Below are 16,838 nucleotides of genomic sequence, written 5' to 3'. Positions count from 1 at the left end.
ATTTGAAGAAGAGGAAAGTATTTTAAAGGCTAATGAAAAGATAATCAATTCCTACAGTGATCAGGGAAATGCTAACAAATACTTAAGATATATTATCTCATCTTTTAGATTACAAAAATTAGATTAATAAAAATGAGTGTTGGGAAGAGAAATGGGGGGGGGCGGGAGACGCGCACATCCACTGCTGGTAGGCAGGTAGATAGGTACGACCTTTACCAAGGGCGATTTAGTGGCACCTGTCAACACAAAATGCTCACATCCTTTGACTCAGCAAGTCTTGTAAAGAATGTATCCTCTGAACTACTCATCTAATTATATAACAATATTAGATTGTATACTGCAGGAAGCAAAAATCTATAGCTACTGCAAATGTCATCAGTAGAGGAATAGACACAAAAGCTATGGGATATCCATACACTCTAATTCTTAACATGAAACTGAGTCACCAGTGGAAGCAGTGGGGCTGTACATCTGGACAGGCTGTGCTCCTGCCTATCTTACACCATATGCGCTAGAGGGAGGACACACACAAAACTGAAGGCCAGTTACTCCCAGTCTCCCTTTTCCTTCTAACTACCTCGGGTACTGCCTTTTGTTCAACAAGCATGTCCTAATTTTGTAGTTCTTTTGAGAAAAAAAAAAAAAAGCCCATATGGAACTGTAAACCGATAATGAAGCAGCCTCACCTGGCTCGTCCTCGGTGCTCTGCGTACCAGGCTGTAATTCTCTCCTCCCACATTTCTGGAGTCATTTGATACAGATTTATTACCTACCAAAAAATAGAGCAAAATAAAAAACCCACACACAAAAAAGTTTAGGTATTGTTTGCCATTTTTATAATTATGCATCATTTTTACAGAACAGCAAAGCTATTTATTACAAAGCCGCATACAGGAAGACCCAGTCACATTGCAGGGGTGGGTGTGTAAACAAGCACCATTTAATTTGAGTCACAACTTAGAAGGGTGCACCCCTCACCCAGCTGAGGCCCCTCTTTCCCAGGCCGCATGTCCCAGAGGGAGGAGCTCAGCCAAGCAGAGTGTGCTGCTGCCTCCTCCTGCAGGAAAGCCATCAAAGGACCAGGGAAAGTCAGAGAAAGGTGAGAAGCAGGGCTTCACTACACAAGACAGATGAGTAGGGCTATAAAATCGGGAGGAGTCAAAGGGAGGGAAGGCCTGCTTCTGTGGCTAATGAACCAGATGAACAGCACCAAGGATTAAAAACTACAATATCCCTCAATTCATCTTAACCCTTCTGCCCCTCTGCAAACAGCTCAGCTCTCTGGGCGGAAGGCAAGCTGCTGCACTCTTCCCCAGGAATCACATTCAAGGCCCTGCTAGCTTTGGCAACCGCAAATGGACTCCATGAACCTTTGCTTTTTAATATTCTGAACAGAGACTCTACATTCTTTATTCAAGACTGATTACAAAATATTTATTTAAATGATTTCGCCGTGTACTTACAATATTCCTTCAAGTCCCTCAGTTAGCTTTTTCATAGACCACATCTCTGCTGTGTTTTCCCAAACAGGGGATTGATTTCTTACCCTTTTGGGAAGCAATTCCTCTTGGGCCAAAAATCCACGCTTGTGAACAGAGGGGTCGTAGTCACCGTACTGGAAGGAGAAGAAAGGGAGGGCAAGCGATTGAGATTCTAGAGACAACTGCCATTTCTGAAAAGAGCTTGACTATGTCTTATCCCCTCCCGGCTTGGGGAGCAATTCTGTTCCAATTCAGTTCCAATGACAAATCAAGATTTCAACCTTGCTAGTTTGTTATCCTTGAATGAAAATACAAAGCTGATTATATCTATGAACAGAGTTGCATAATCCCGAGGGATGGATGGGTGATGTGCTTATGTGACATTTGTATGGAAATGTAGCTGTTTTCTAACCCACAAAGAAAGCAGTCACTGCCAAAACATTAGCTTTTGAAAGGAAATAACAAAACACAACTGTGAAAGTTGTAATTAGCAATGTGTGATAAGAGTCTTACCTACAAATCCTTCTAAGTGGCTGGTAATTGGAGCCAATTGCTAGGTTGGGAGTTGATAATAATGCAGGCAATAGTTTTAATACCTTTCATTCAGGCTCTGAAAAGTGCTTTAGAGAAATCTGATGCCAACGTTGTCATTCCCATTGCAAAGACAAAGAAACAAGTCAAAGGTTTAAGGAGTCAAATGTTAACTGATTTTCCCAAAGCTACAGAGCAAGTCACTACTGGGGCCAGAAACGGGCCCTGTATTTGAAGGTACCCACCATTTAGGGATAATAACTCAGAAATTCGCTTTCTGATTTTAGAAAAAATATCCCTCTCTTTCCGAGAAACTTAAGTCTGACCAGGAAATAATAAAAAACGAAGGCATCTTTAGCTCTCTATTTTTTTTTTCAGAGTGAGGGAGTGTGCATGAGCTTGCAGTGGGGGTGGGGAGCAGGGAATCTTAGGCAGACTCCATACCTAGCACTGAGCCCAACACAGGGCTCAGGCTCACAACCCTGAGACCATGACCGGAGCCAAAATGAAGAGTCAGACACTTAACCAACTTAGCTTCCCAGGCACCCCCCAAAATAAAGCCATTTTTTAGAAGAAATTATAAACATATAAATGTAAAATCAAAGCTTATCTCTTGGGATAGAACAACGTTTATCAGCAACTTTAAACTGTGCCTCATTCCCACACCACCCTGCTTAAAAAGCACTGTGAATTTAACGTTCTTTAAGAAGCGGATGGGGGGGGCGCCTGGGTGGCTCAGTGGGTTAAAGCCTCCGCCTTCGGCTCAGGTCATGATCCCGGGGTCCTGGGATCGAGCCCCACATTGGGCTCTCTGCTCGGCAGGGATCCTGCTTCTCCCTCTCTCTCTCTGTCTCTGCCTACTACTGCCTACTACTCTGTCAAATAAATCAATAAAATGTTTAAAAAATAATAATAATAAAAAAAGAATTTCATCTCTGCTTGAAACTACATAGTGCTAATGTGTGAACAGGATAGTTATAATGTAAAGTGTATTATTCTATAAAAAAAAAAAAAAAAAGAAGCGGATGGGGGGGGCGCCTGGGTGGCTCAGTGGATTAAGCCGCTGCCTTCGGCTCGGGTCGTGATCTCGGGGTCCTGGGATCGAGCCCCGCGTCGGGTTCTCTGCTCCGCGGCGAGCCTGCTTCCTCCTCTCTCTCTGCCTGCCTCTCTACCTACTTGTGATCTCTCTCTCTGTCAAATAAATAAATAAAATCTTTAAAAAAAAAAAAAAGCGGATGGGGGGGGCGCCTGGGTGGCTCAGTGGGTTGGGCATCTGCCTTCGGCTCAGGTCGTGGTCCCAGGGTCCTGAGATTGAGCCCCGCGTCCGGCTCCCTGCTCAGCGGGGGGCCTGCTTCTCTCTCTCCCACTCCCCTTGTTTGTGTTCCCTCTCTCACCGTGTCTCTTTCTGTCAAATAGATAAATAAAATCTTAAAAAAACAAAAAAAAAAAGAATCTATGGGGCACCTGGGTGGCTCAGTGGGTTAAAGCCTCTGCCTTTGGCTCAGGTCATGATCCCAGAGTCCTGGAATCGAGCCCTACGTCGGGCTCTCTGCTCCTTGGGGAGCCTGCTTCCTCCTCTCTTTCTGCCTGCCTCTCTGCCTACTTGTGATCTTTGTCTGTCAAATAAATAAATAAAATATATTTTTTAAAGATTTTATTTATTTATTTGAGAGACAGAGAATGAGAGAGAGTATGAGAGGGGGAAGATCAGAGGGAGAAGTAGACTCCCCTTGGAACTGGGAGCCCGACGTGGGACTCGATCCCGGGACTCCAGGATCATGACCTGAGCGGAAGGCAGTTGCTTAACCAACTGAGCCACCCAGGCGCCCAATAAATAAAATCTTAAAAACAAAACAAACAAACAAAAAAACAAAAGCAAAAACAATGAATACTGTTACACTGAAAAGAAATTTTTAAAAAAATGAAAAAAAAAAAAGAATCTCATCATTATCTTTCAAATAGCAGAACTGTACCACATCATTTTTTGTGTTAAACCAATTAATTTACCAAACTTAAATATTTAAAATATGCCACAGTTTCTGTACCCCTGTCTAGGCACGTCATTTAAAAAAACCTGAAGGAACCTGGCCTCTCTTGATCTCCCAAAGGCCTGAGGGATGTGATGAGTTAAGTAACTAGATGGAGTTTTAAGGGCACTCTCTCGGGACAGAGCTGCAGGACACAGGTAGGAGCCTAACTCTGGAAGCAGGCTTCGAAAGGTTCAGTCCCAGCTTTTCCATTTATCAGCTGGGACCTTGGAAATTTTTGTGTCTCGGTTTTCTCATCTGTTAAATGGGGGATAATAACAGTATCTGTCTTATAGGACTTTGGGGGGGATTAAATGAAATAATACCGATTATTAAATTAAAATTGTGAAAATATGCTTGACACATAACACTCAATACAACCTGATATCAAAAGACAAAAACTCAGATTGTATTACCTCTGAGTCTGTTTCCTCATCTGTCACATAAGAGCGTCAGTCTTAGCGGATTTTGAATGGGGAGCTGCTCTGGTATCCCTCTGAGGCCTAGAGTAAGGATTCCTCTCTCTCAACTTCAGCTTTCTCATTTGGAAAGCCAGGGTCATAAGCGTGGCTGCCTCATAAGAGGGTGACGAGGATGAAGATGATCTGGAGAAGCATTTTCCATACTGCCTGGCTCATGTAAATGTACTAGTGTTACCCTCTGCATTATTTATGACATTGGTCACTGTTTGCCTCTCTGATTTCTGAAGGGGTAGGATGCTGACGCAAGCCCTTGTTAGTTGCATTTGCAAACCTCTTCATGGTGCTGACCAAACTCTAAATGCAGAAGTAAGCAGATATGCAAAGTTAAAGTTGTAAATTCAGGTTTCAAAGGCTTACAAGATTAACGACCCACATTATCATACTGAGCTCCCAGCTACTTCAGTGATCAAATGTTGCACATCTGAGCAATGCAAAGGCAGCAAAGACCCTGCTTAAAGAACTTCCGCCACTGGACTAACTCCACTTAAAACTTTAAAGCCACCTTGATGCTTGTGTCTGTTCTCAAATGTCTCTTTAAAAAACAGAAGAAGGAGAAAATCCTTAAGTGGTGGCAGTTGGTTAATATAAAAGAAAGTCATACCACTCCATAGACGGAGATGGCTATTCCTCATCCTCAGTGTACAGATACATTCTGATAACAACCAGGAGTGAATTTATTTATTTTTAATTTATTTCTTAAAATATTTTATTTATTTATTTGACAGAGAGAGACACAGTAAGAGAGGGAACACAAGCGGAGAGTGGGAGAGGGAGAAGCAGACTCCCTGCTGAGCAGGGAGCCCAACGTGGGGCTCAATCCCAGAACCCTGGGATCATGACCTGAGCGGAAGGCAGACACGACTGTGCCATCCAGGCACCCCATAACCAGGAGTGAATTTACTTTGAAACTACTGAAGTTTGGGTTTGAGGTCTCTGCACCTGTGTGGGCTTGACCCTAATTTTATATTCACAATTTGGTATTCTTGCATTGAAAAGACCCCTAAGTTATATCAATGTCAGGCCCCACAAAACCTGGATCCACCCCTGATATAAACCAACTGAATTTAAATTCAAGAAGGGAGCTCACCATTTAAAGGACTCTTGAAGGGGCGCCTGGGTGGCTCAGCGGGTTAAAGCCTCTGCCTTCAGCTCAGGTCATGATCCCAGGGTCCTGGGATCGAGCCCCGCATCAGGCTCTCTGCTTAGCGCAGAACCTGCTTCCTCCTCTCTCTCTCTCTGCCTACTTGTAATCTCTATCTGTCAAATAAATAAATCTTTTAAAAAAATAAATAAATAAAGGGCTCTTGAAGTGAATTCTTAGGTTAAACAGAGGCTCTTTCTGGTTATGAAATACTATCCTCTGCCAAATACATGGAAAATCAGACCAAATGCTCTGAACAGGATTTCACAAATCTTTTAAGATTTGATCAATACATACACAGAGTAAATAGATTCCTACCCACGCACCAGTCTACTAAATTCCAGGTGGATTAAAGGTCCAAACCTATAAATGAAAATCCATAAAAATACCAGAACAAAATACAGGGCATGTGTATAACAACGGCTGGTGAAACCATTCTAAAATCACTCAAAACACAAAAATATTGACAAGTCTGATACGTGTAAGAAAAGACAAAAGGTTAACACCCATACTATATGACACTCCTATAAATCAATTAGAAAAAGATAAACACTACAGAATAAAAATGGGCAAACTGTAAACACTTGATGCACAGAGGAAAGAAATACAATCACCAGTAAATCTGTGAAAAGATTCTCAGCCCACATGGTTATCAGGAAATAAATGCTTCAAAAAAAACACCAAAAAAACCACAAAAAACTCTTTTTCTGTCAGATTAGCAAAAATTTTGTAAGACTGATAGTATCCACTGTTGATGAGGATGTAGAAAAACAAGCATTCTCACATACTGTTGTTAAAAGTTAAATTAGGACAAAACTTTCCGAGGACAAATTAGCCATACATATTTAATGTTTTTTATTCTGATAAATACACAAAATTAACCATTTTAAGCAAACAATTCAGTGGGTTTTAGGATATTCAAAATGCTATACAACCATCACCACTCTAATAACAGAATATTTCTATCACCCCAAAAAGAAATCCCATACCCATTAGCAGTTAAGCCTGATTTCCTCCTCCTTCCAGCCCCTAGCAACCAGTAAATCGACTTTCTGTCTCTATGGATTTGCCTATTCTGGACATTTTATAGAAGTGGAATCACACAATAGGCAGGCTTTTGTGTCTGGCTTCTTTCATTTGGCATTATTTAAATTTTAAAGGTTCTTATCCTTCGGCCCAGTTATGCCATTTCTTGGTATTCATCCTAGAGAAAGACTGTTCATATGTGCCCAAAGACGCATATGCAAAGATGTATGCTGCATTCACTTAAATAATAGGAAGAAAAACAAACCTACATATCTACCTAATAAAGAGACATTTAAATAATCCAGTCCCTCCTTTTCAGGAAATACTGTTTGGTAGTTTAAAAATTAAGTGGGACGATCTCTTTTGATAGTTTTCAGTAAAAACGACAGCTGTATGGGAGTTCCTCTAGAGTAGACGAGGAATTAGAACCAGAGCTAGAAGTGGGATTTCAGGGACTTGGAGATGGGGTATCCCCTCTTCTGATGGGTTCTTACTGCATCCATCGCTCTACAGCGGTCATGCCAGTTCACAGTCCTTTTCCACCAGCACATGAACTCAAATGCTGCTCTCCTATTTACAAATCCTTGTCCACCTTATGGGTTTGAAATGGTATGTTAGTGTTGCTTTTAATTTTTCTTTTTCTTCAGTACCAGTGAGATGGAACATCTTTTTGTATTTACTGACCATTCTCATATTCTCTTCTATAATGTACCTGTTATGCATGCCCTTTGTACCCACTTTTTTGCTATCTTTTTCTCATATACTCAAGAGTTCTTTATATTCAGGGATACAGCCACAATTCTGCTAGTAGAAATCAACCCTAAGCGTAGAAAGTTTTTGCACATGTACACAAGGACTCATATAAAAAGATTTTCAGTAAAGCACTGTTTATGATAGGGAGAAAAAGGGGAACTAAACCTACCTCTTCCTTAAAGGGGGGATGGATCAGTAACTTAGGTTTACTCATCAATGTCCACCGCATAACAATTAAGATCAACGTACATCTACACATACAACATAATACATCTCAAAATCAATGTTGAGTGGGGAAAAAAATCAATGTCTAAAAGCATAAGCCAAAAAAGGGGGGAGGGATATGCAAAGTATAGCATCATTTATATTCAACTTTTAAGTCCTGGATATTTTCAAGTTGGTGTCCTCCCATCCAACTGAACAATGCGTGAGGTATGACCCCAGAACCTCTCACCAGTTCAACCACCATATAGCCTTCTAACAGGTCTCCCTCCTTCCAAACCTGCCTCACTCCAATCCGTCCTTCACAGAGCCACCAAAGGGTCTGTCTAAAATATGAACCCTTCACTGGCTCTGCACCACCCACATGATCAAGTTAAGACCTGATCATAAAACTTTATGATCTGGCCCCTTATAGACCTCTCCAGCCTCAACTCTTGCCACTCTTCACCTATACTTTACATTTACCCAACTTTTTTTTTTTAAGATTTTATTTATTTATTTGACAGACAGAGATCACAAGTAGGCAGAGAGGCAGGCAGAGAGAGAGGGGGAAGCAGGCTCCCTGTTCAGCGGACAGCCTGTTGTGGGGCTTCATCTCAGGTCCCTGAGACGATGACCTGAGCCAAAGGCAAAGGCTTAACCCACTGAGCCCCACAGGTGCCCCATACCCAACTGCTTAATTGCCTTTTGGCACTCTGTCCCTAACTGGCATCAAGGAGTACCAAGAAACACTAAGCCTCTTCTCCCACCATTCATTTCTCTCTCTGAACCCTAGGAGTCTACAGGCCAGCGCTACACAGAACTCTCTCCCAAAGTCATTTTTAATAAGAAAACATTTCAAACACCAAAATCCAACAGGTGGCTTAAAACACTGCAAGATGGTTTGCTGTGTCATGTGACTGGACCCCAAAAAAACCCCCCAAAAACCAAAAACCAAAAAACCCAACAAAATCCAGCTCAGACTTTTGATTCAAATATTCAAACGTAACTCAAACTCTAACCAAGAAATACGGTTCTTGTTAACTGAGCCATGCGATTAATATTTGTATTTATACTTTGAGGGTAATTGTTTCTTTATGCCTTGGAATTAGCTGTGTCTATATCATTCGAACAGCTGAAATACTATAATGAATACATTTGTGCATAATTACATTCCATGTGTTAATGAGCCCGATTCCCTTTCCGCAACCACACTTCTAAAGTTCCTTTCTGTTTCAGAAAGGTTGTGGAAGAAAACAAACTGAATATGATGGAAGGAAACCAGTATGGTTTGCTGAAAAGTTTGGACTTATGTGACCCTATAAATGAATCTGGAATTTGGTACGAGGCAGTGCGTGCTTCCCAGAGACCTCCCTCACACGCTACACAGGGAGGCAAGAGCCGAGTGCTGAGTTAGGCAACCCGGATGTTAGGGTTCTCATCCTGGCTCCACTCTCACATTCCGTTCTGCTTCAAATCCTGTCCATCAATAAGTGGGCTATAAATTCCATTAAAAAGGAATTAACATAAAGTATTATGACATTAGACAAATTACTAATCCTTTCTGAGCCTTCAATTCCTCATCTGCAAAACGGGCATAATAGTCTCAAGCTGCGGCTCATGGAAAAGACTACGCTGAGTACTGCACGAAATATTCATGTGTAACACTCTGTAAAACTGTAAAACATTACAGGTGCGTCAGATCATATTAATACTGTAATCAGAGGCACCTTTGTAATATTAACCAACAGTCCTAGAAACCGGAAGCAAGCTATAATAATCTTTTGCAGAAGCCATAGATTACCTTTATTTGTAAGATCCTGAAAATTTACACCGGAAAAAACAGAACATCCTCCTCCATATGAACCACATATGCTGTCTGTGAATCACTTTCATCTCTAAATTAGTAGGATCCAAATTAGTAGGGCTTTCCTACAGTGAAATCTGTTTAAGCAAACATCTGCTGGTTCCCTGAAAAGTTATTTTTTTCCACAGGTGGCCTTTGAATTTGTGGCCCAAAATCCATGCAAAGGAAATGTAGCCTTTGAGGCTGAAGCCCTTCAAAGAGAGGTAATGTCCTTGGGAGTTTGGGTCTCCTCTCAGCTGGGGAGAAAGCGTGCTAAAAAGGAACTCGGTTCTGGGCCAGGAAGTGCTCGGATTTGATGAGAGTGACAATGACTGCTTCATCACTGTCAGGGCAATACTGATTGAAAGGACACATTTTTCCTGTTATTAATATTCTTAATCAAAGCATAAAAGGAAGCATATGTTTTAGTTGAATCAAGGCCCATTTTCTGTTTTTTCAATTACTCATTTTTCTGGGCAGCAGAATAGGGGAGGCACAAAACACAATCCCAAAGCCATGAATTCTGCCCTTAGCTTTACCCAAGATTGTCCAAATGACCTTGGGCAAATTGCTAAGAGCAGATACTCGCTTTTGTGTCTGTATCTGTGACAGAGTCAACAATCCCTCCACAGGCCCGATGAATACTCAGCAAATATTAGACGAGTCATCAAATCATTGAATTGATTCTGGTGCTTCTGTTAGTCTAACCAGCATGAACAGACTTTTTTCCCCCCAAATGACAGGCCAGTCATTTCCTGGCTTTGATCTGAAATTTTATTAAGCTACCCCAAAAAAGTGGGCTAAGAAGTTAAGAGTGTCTTACTAATTTTTATAACGTCACAGGGAAATGGCTTTGTGGACACCTCTAACAAAAAAGGAAAATAAAAATGGACAAGATTATGCAAAATCACAAAAGTAATGAAAGTGCCCCAATTCTGGGGACCTTTCCTTATGCTGCCGTGGGAGGCAGGAAGCAGCAGAACCAAATACAAGGGGTACCTGAGGGACGTGAAGCACCCCTGACTGACCCTGTAGTTGGTCTTTTTCTTGGAGTCGGTCTTATGAAAACAGAGAGGATAAAACACAAGAGCGGTGTGATCCTTCACCACAACTCCCAATCCGTGGTGACTTCTTCTCTGTGAATGATACCCCGGCAGCTCCACTGGGCTCAGAGCATCAAGGGGCCTGCCGTACCCAGCCAAGCAAGCATGCCCGTCAGGGACCGATGAAGGAGGGCATTCTCTAGGCATTAGTGTGGTTCCCGCATACAGGGTGGCTGGTCCTCGAAAGATGAGTTTGGGGCCTTTCTGACCTAAAGGCTATAGTGGGGCCCGAACTGGAAACCATAAGTTCTTTTTCCCTGGTTAATAAAAAGTCCTGTGACTATAATTAACCACATGTGCATAATGAGATTACACAGACAGACAAGTCCCCAGAATTCTCACAAAATTACACAGAATCTGGGACAGGGATAATGGTTTCCTTTCCCCCAAACCACAAGTCCTAAACCTCTCCCTCCTGGGGAAAGTTTCTCTGAAGCCTAGAAAACCCAAAGAAACAAAAGACAGCAGTGATTCCCGTGACACACATTAATGCCAAGGAGGGAGGCACTTGCCTTCTTCGAGCCTACCTTGGCCTGGACGGCGTAAGAAGCCAGGAGCACAGAAGCCTCGGGAGGGCAGTAGATCTTTTCATCTAAAATCTGCTTCTTTACCTAAAAGGGGCAACAAGGGAGACATGACACTGTGTGCGCGGAAGTGAGCTGTGCATGCTGGTCACGGCAGATGGCTGCAGGGTGTTCTAACGAGGGCTGCCAACCCAGCCTGTTAATGATTTTCTGACAAAGGGTACAATTTTTTTTTATTGCTGCAGACAGGTTGGGAGTTCAGGGACTGAGAAGCTATTGGTAAGATGACTACGCATAAGAAAAACCCTTATCTCTTCTGTTCCTGATCAAATGCTGAAGAGGAAAAACACTTTTCTGTGGTTAAAACAGAGACTGATCTCTGGACTATGACAGAGGGGAGCTGTGAATTCGGGAAGTGTGAGGAGCAGGTCTGGTGGTGATTGTGGCCTCGGCCCCTGCTGAGCGCACACAGCACTGAAGGAAATGGAGTCTACTTTAAAGTCTTAACATAAGAGAAAAGTCAGCAAGGCCACTGAGTTATGACTGCGGGGGTGGGGGGGGGAGAGTCTATCACATTCAAAATGCCTGATCTAAGGAAAAAGGAAGCAATAAAGTTTGATTGATTAAACTTTTAAGTACATGTGAGGTCCAGGAAATATAATTCTTAAGCTATAATGTCGAATTAACATATCTCATTGCATTTAACTTCTTAGAATGGGGCAGTGTGTGATGTTCCAGACACAGAGGCAATGAGAGCCTCACCAAGTGGGGGCACAGTGAAATAAACACAACAGGAAAGCCAACTTCCTTGTCACAGATGTCAACAGTCATCAGATTCCTAAGAGTAGTAAATTTTGCTTTGCTCAGCCACAAAAACACTCCAGTTTTTCAGTATGAGGGAAAATTAAGCCTAAGTCACATGCGGGATGGGCACTGCTTCTAAGGAAGCACAAATAAGAAAACCATCTCTGCAACACTAGCGTGTTCTGGGGCCTAGGAGATCCCTATGTGGTTTTAGTCAAAGCAGTGCAACTTTCTAACCCCTTGGTTTCTTTTCAAAGGGGGAAAAAATCCACACTACAGAAAAACTGCAAGGCTATCCCTTTGAAGGAAAATGTCAGGGACAGGGATGTACGCATATATGTGTGTATATGTAAGTATATATGCACTTGGGCTTTTTTTTTTGGCAAAATAAATTATTTGGGGGTTTTACTACCTTTAACTTAATATTTACTGGACGTAACAATCCGAGGCTCAAACTAATTATACGAGGACTCTGTCACAACACACATACATCCACTTTGGGAAGTCACGTAACTAACGCCCCGGGCAGTCTTCTCCGTTACTGACAGCAGGCACCTTTGGGCACACGGGCAACTCCAGCGTCAATCACTACAACTATCCATGAAACCGGGGCAGCGCTCTGATCAAGCAGTAAGAACACCAGCAAAACTGACAGGGTTTTCATCCTCCCACTAACCCCCAATCACTGTGCCCCCAACGGCCAACTAGCAGTCTTTGAACCCACAATTACAGAGCTCAGCCTTTCTTCAATTCGGTTGAGCGGTTACTTCTGGAATGCCCACTGGGCATTCGGTGAGCCTTGCCTGTAAGGGGCTTACACTCTAATGAAGGAGCGGGAGACGAATAAGACATTTATAGATAATGGGCAGCATGAAGCACAGTGTTTGAAGTTCCAATGTGTGGGATTAGCCACATGGAGTTAAACTCCAACTTACTGGCATTGTGAAGTCCTGTTTCAATGACAGCAGATTTCAAACTTGCGGAAGAACTACTAAGACCCTCTCTTTGGACTTCCTTTGTCATTCCTAGGTACTTTCCATTCAGTGACAAGAAAAGAGGATCCATCCTCAAAGAGGCTTCCGGTCAAGTACCCCTTCCCATGTCACCACGGTTTTGCCATCTCCTCTGACACCCATCCACATCACTCGAGCTTAGCTCTAGCCTGACGACTCTTCCCCCTCACTACAGAACCAAACAGACTGACTTCCCAGAGGGAGAACATTTTCACACCGCAAAGGCGTCTGTGGTCAACTCTGAGGGGGCCATCCAGGCTGCCCTGGAGACCAGGCCTGGGGGAGTTCTCACAGAATGAGCAGGGCTAGCATGCACTTGTGTACCTGCAAGAAGAAGAGATGCTGCGTGATCTCCTGAACCAGCTCCTCCTCTGCATTCTCAGGATAAAATTTGGCCAGGAAGTGAAAAGTGACCGGCTCTTCCTTTGAAACATCATGATCCAGTACCTGTGCAGTTACAGAGCGAAGGCAGAACAAGCTATGTTGGCTCCTGTTCCTCCCCTGCCACCACCAAAGAGCCTTTTGCAGGGAGCATATAAATATTTTTCCCTCTCTAAATTCATCACATTTCCCAAAGGTTATGATCTTACGGTTTGAACCGTTCACAAAGCCATCTGTAACAAGGGGGAACGTTCACCACCCATGGCGTTTCTGAACCAAATTAATCAATATCCCCAAGGGGTGAGTGGAACTGAGATTATTAAGGCACAGATGTTCTCAAGGCCACAGAGATAGTTAAAAACTAGAAATTTTTAGCTCAAAGGTCTTGGGCACTATCCTTTACAGTAGGCTGTAGTTTTTTTAAAATTTTCTAAACTTGTGGAATCTTCCTTTTTTCTTTTTTCTTGCTGCCAACCCCCAATGTTTAGGTCCATATTGGGAGGGAGCTTAGAGATGATGGACCTTATCTTTGTGAAATCCCCTAAACATTAAGTGAGCAACAAAACACAAATGTGTCCATGGTGGCAACCCTTTGCTTCAAGGAACCTCTAGAGATGCCCTACAAAATACTTGAGCACAGTCAGTAAACCATGCTGCCTTTAATCTTCCAACAATTTCATCCACCCACTGAAAAGCCTGAACCATCTGCTCTCCAGAATGAATTTCATTTCAGGACATAAACATGCCATGTGACAGGCTACAAGGCTCCATTAACATGTGTCATAATTTATTTCCTTTGAGCAGCAAGGTTCCACGGCTCCTGATGCCCCCAATCTAATATCCATTTGGCCAACACTCAGGTATGATTTAAAATTTACTTTGCGAAAGAATCACAAAAACATACAGAAAATTCTGCTGTCTTAGTTAGGTAGTTCTTCGTGCCCCTACCCAAATTCCAGGGGGCAATGTCCAAGAGACCCACAATAAACCAGATCTAGGACACGCTGACATTGGCACATGGTGGCACTCTCATGTTTATGATCGTTGGCAATTGCCATATGAAATTTATAACCAGCGGAGAGTCCAACATGAAGATTCAGATTACTGTGTACATATGGAAACACAATTTGAACATTTGAGCTTAGAGTCAAACTTGTAAAAAAAAAAAAAACAAAACAGGAGGCATTCATTGTCTATCATGCCATGCAGCGGATGATAAAAATCAATTGCAGATGGTAACATTTGGGGTAAGGATTAGACACTGACTTACTTTGAGAGGGGTCTTTTAGTGGCTACTAACAAAAACAAATGGCCCCGTTCCCAAATATCTTCCTGGCTAGGTAGGCAGGTAAGTAGGTAAGTGTGCCTCCGTGTGCACATGTGAATCCACACAGACAGCAACAATTCCCTATTCCCAGGCAGTATCCGTTTCTAAGCCACATTAGAACTGCTGGGAGCTCCAACTTGTCTTTCAAGCCTTAGAAGCCTCAGAGAATCATAAAGAAAAAATGGATATTCTTTCTTCACCACAGGAACCAGGGCACTCTCTATTCCTTAGATCATGTGAATGACTAAATTGAGTTGGGCCACAGTATTTCTCAAAGACTTAAAAACATTCCCTAAAGAACATGAGTCCCAAGCAAACCTTTCAAGGATATAAACTATTAAAAAAAAAAAACAAAAACAGGATAATATCATAGTAATTTTATTCATAAAGCCTGATGGGGCGCCTGGGTGGCTCAGCGGGTTAAGCCTCTGCCTTCGGCTCAGGTCATGATCCCAGGGTCCTGGGATCGAGCCCCACATCGGGCTCTCTGCTCTGCAGGGAGCCTGCTTCCTCCTCTCTCTCTGTCTGCCTCTCTGCCTAGCTGTGATCTCTCTCTGTCAAATAAATAAAATATAAAAAAAAATAAATAAAATAAAGCCTGAGTAGTGGTTCAATAAATTGAACGGCATAAAGCCAGAAGCTTTAGTGATGATGAGTAAAGAAGCCAGGGAGGGCAACAGTTTCCTCCTGGTTGGTTCTGCGGGCGTAAGAGAGTGTGTGGGGAGCAGAAAGCCTGTGGCGTCTCGGGGACCTGTTTTCTACATGACTTACTTTAGGACTTGCCCCCTTCTCTACTGGGTGTCCCTAGGCCCCATGATGAGCAAAGAAGCTAGGCACATGCTCAGGGAAAAACCAGAGCACACACCAGCCTCACTGGTCTCATCAAGTTCCAGCCCAACCTTCTTGTCCATTTTGAGCCAGGCCACGGTGTCCTTGATGGTGTACTGCAGTCCAAAAAACCAAGTTTCCCGAAGCCCCAGGGTCCGGCATACCAAGTCGAAGAGGTCCTTCCCTTTCCACTTCATCTGGAAATGTAACAGACCAAAAGGGAGGGTGTTGTGAGCAAAAGTCATAATCCACTTGAGCAAAAACCTTTTTTCTCTGCGCTCCCTGCTCTCAGGTTCCAAAACATGGGGATGACACTAAGACGAGCACAGCAGAATCCCTCAATAATTTTAAAGCTTCCTACATAAACCATGAGTGGGGAAAATACCAATTAGAGCTTAATGGCTTAATCACTGCAAAGCATACACAATACCTCCCTTGGACAGTTCCTTATAGATCTTAATATCCCCAAAGCTGCTAATTTAGGAAAGCTGGTAAATAAGCACCTTCATTTAGGAGAGTCCAGCCTCTTGAGTTAACCCAGGGAGATGGCTAGCTTCTAGGTCATTAATTTCTTTGAGACTCTGTCGTTGATTTTTTTTTTCTTTTAAAATCATGACACTGTCCTTTGATAAAAAGCTATCAGGTTTTTTGTTTTGTTTTAAAGACTAGACTTCCTGCAAGTTTTTTTAAAAAAGCAACAGAGGAGAGGAAATGGTAACTGAAGTCCTAAATCATGCACAAAAAGAACCATTAGTGACCAGTCAGCCAGACCACAGGTCTCTCCTAACCCAATGCAGAACTGAGGCTAAAGGAGAGGGGACTCAGCCACAGTCACACAGAGCAATTTCAGACTCTTGGTATTTAAACTCGGGGGATGAACAGACACCAATATTCTGCAGCAAGCTTACCCTACAGCTTCACTTTCAAAAGGACCTAAAGCAAGCTTCAAGCTGAGAAAATGGAAAAGCAAGTTCAACATCTTATTAAGAGAGGAAAATGCCCAGCCGTCTTGGTAAATGTTGCCACCTTGTGGTTTCCAAGTTAATCAGGCAGGATGTTCCCACACTAGCCCCAGGCTCGCCCCTGGGCCCCCAGCTCCATTCCGGCCCCCTCCATCTGGTGGACATTCGGATATATACCCAGTGCAGCTGTGAGCACACGAGACACATCCCAGAGATGGAGGTCACAGTAAGAATAATTTGGGGATTCAAATGCAAAGTCGCCAGACACCGGAAGGGCAAGACCACTCGGGTGCAGAAGCATCTGTCCTTCTGCCCTCATTAGAAATCTCCCAATGTCCTGGCACACGGAAGATGCATAATGAAAAGGACTGGGAGAAAATCTAGGGGTTAGAGACAGGTTATAAAAGC

General features: G+C 42.9%; 1 protein-coding gene across 4 annotated transcripts in view; it reads right to left on the bottom strand.

The window, feature by feature from the left end:
- Positions 1–16,838, bottom strand: part of NF2 (NF2, moesin-ezrin-radixin like (MERLIN) tumor suppressor) — a 79,672-nt gene that overhangs the window by 37,163 nt on the left and 25,671 nt on the right. For 3 of the 4 annotated variants that reach the window (XM_046024738.1, XM_046024737.1, XM_046024740.1), the window contains exons 2-6: positions 15,540–15,665; positions 13,257–13,379; positions 11,119–11,202; positions 1,547–1,615; positions 687–769 (exon numbers count right to left, since the gene is read on the bottom strand). In XM_046024738.1, coding sequence (XP_045880694.1) covers positions 687–769; positions 1,547–1,615; positions 11,119–11,202; positions 13,257–13,379; positions 15,540–15,665 — 485 coding nt within the window. The remainder of the gene's footprint in view (positions 1–686; positions 770–1,546; positions 1,616–11,118; positions 11,203–13,256; positions 13,380–15,539; positions 15,666–16,838) is intronic. The other variant, XM_046024739.1, reaches the window with a different exon arrangement.

This window comes from Meles meles, chromosome 12 (assembly GCF_922984935.1).
Source record: "Meles meles chromosome 12, mMelMel3.1 paternal haplotype, whole genome shotgun sequence".
In the NCBI taxonomy this organism is placed as follows: domain Eukaryota; kingdom Metazoa; phylum Chordata; class Mammalia; order Carnivora; family Mustelidae; genus Meles; species Meles meles.
Note: the sequence above shows the minus strand (reverse complement) of the source record. Positions and strands in the feature narration are given on the sequence as shown.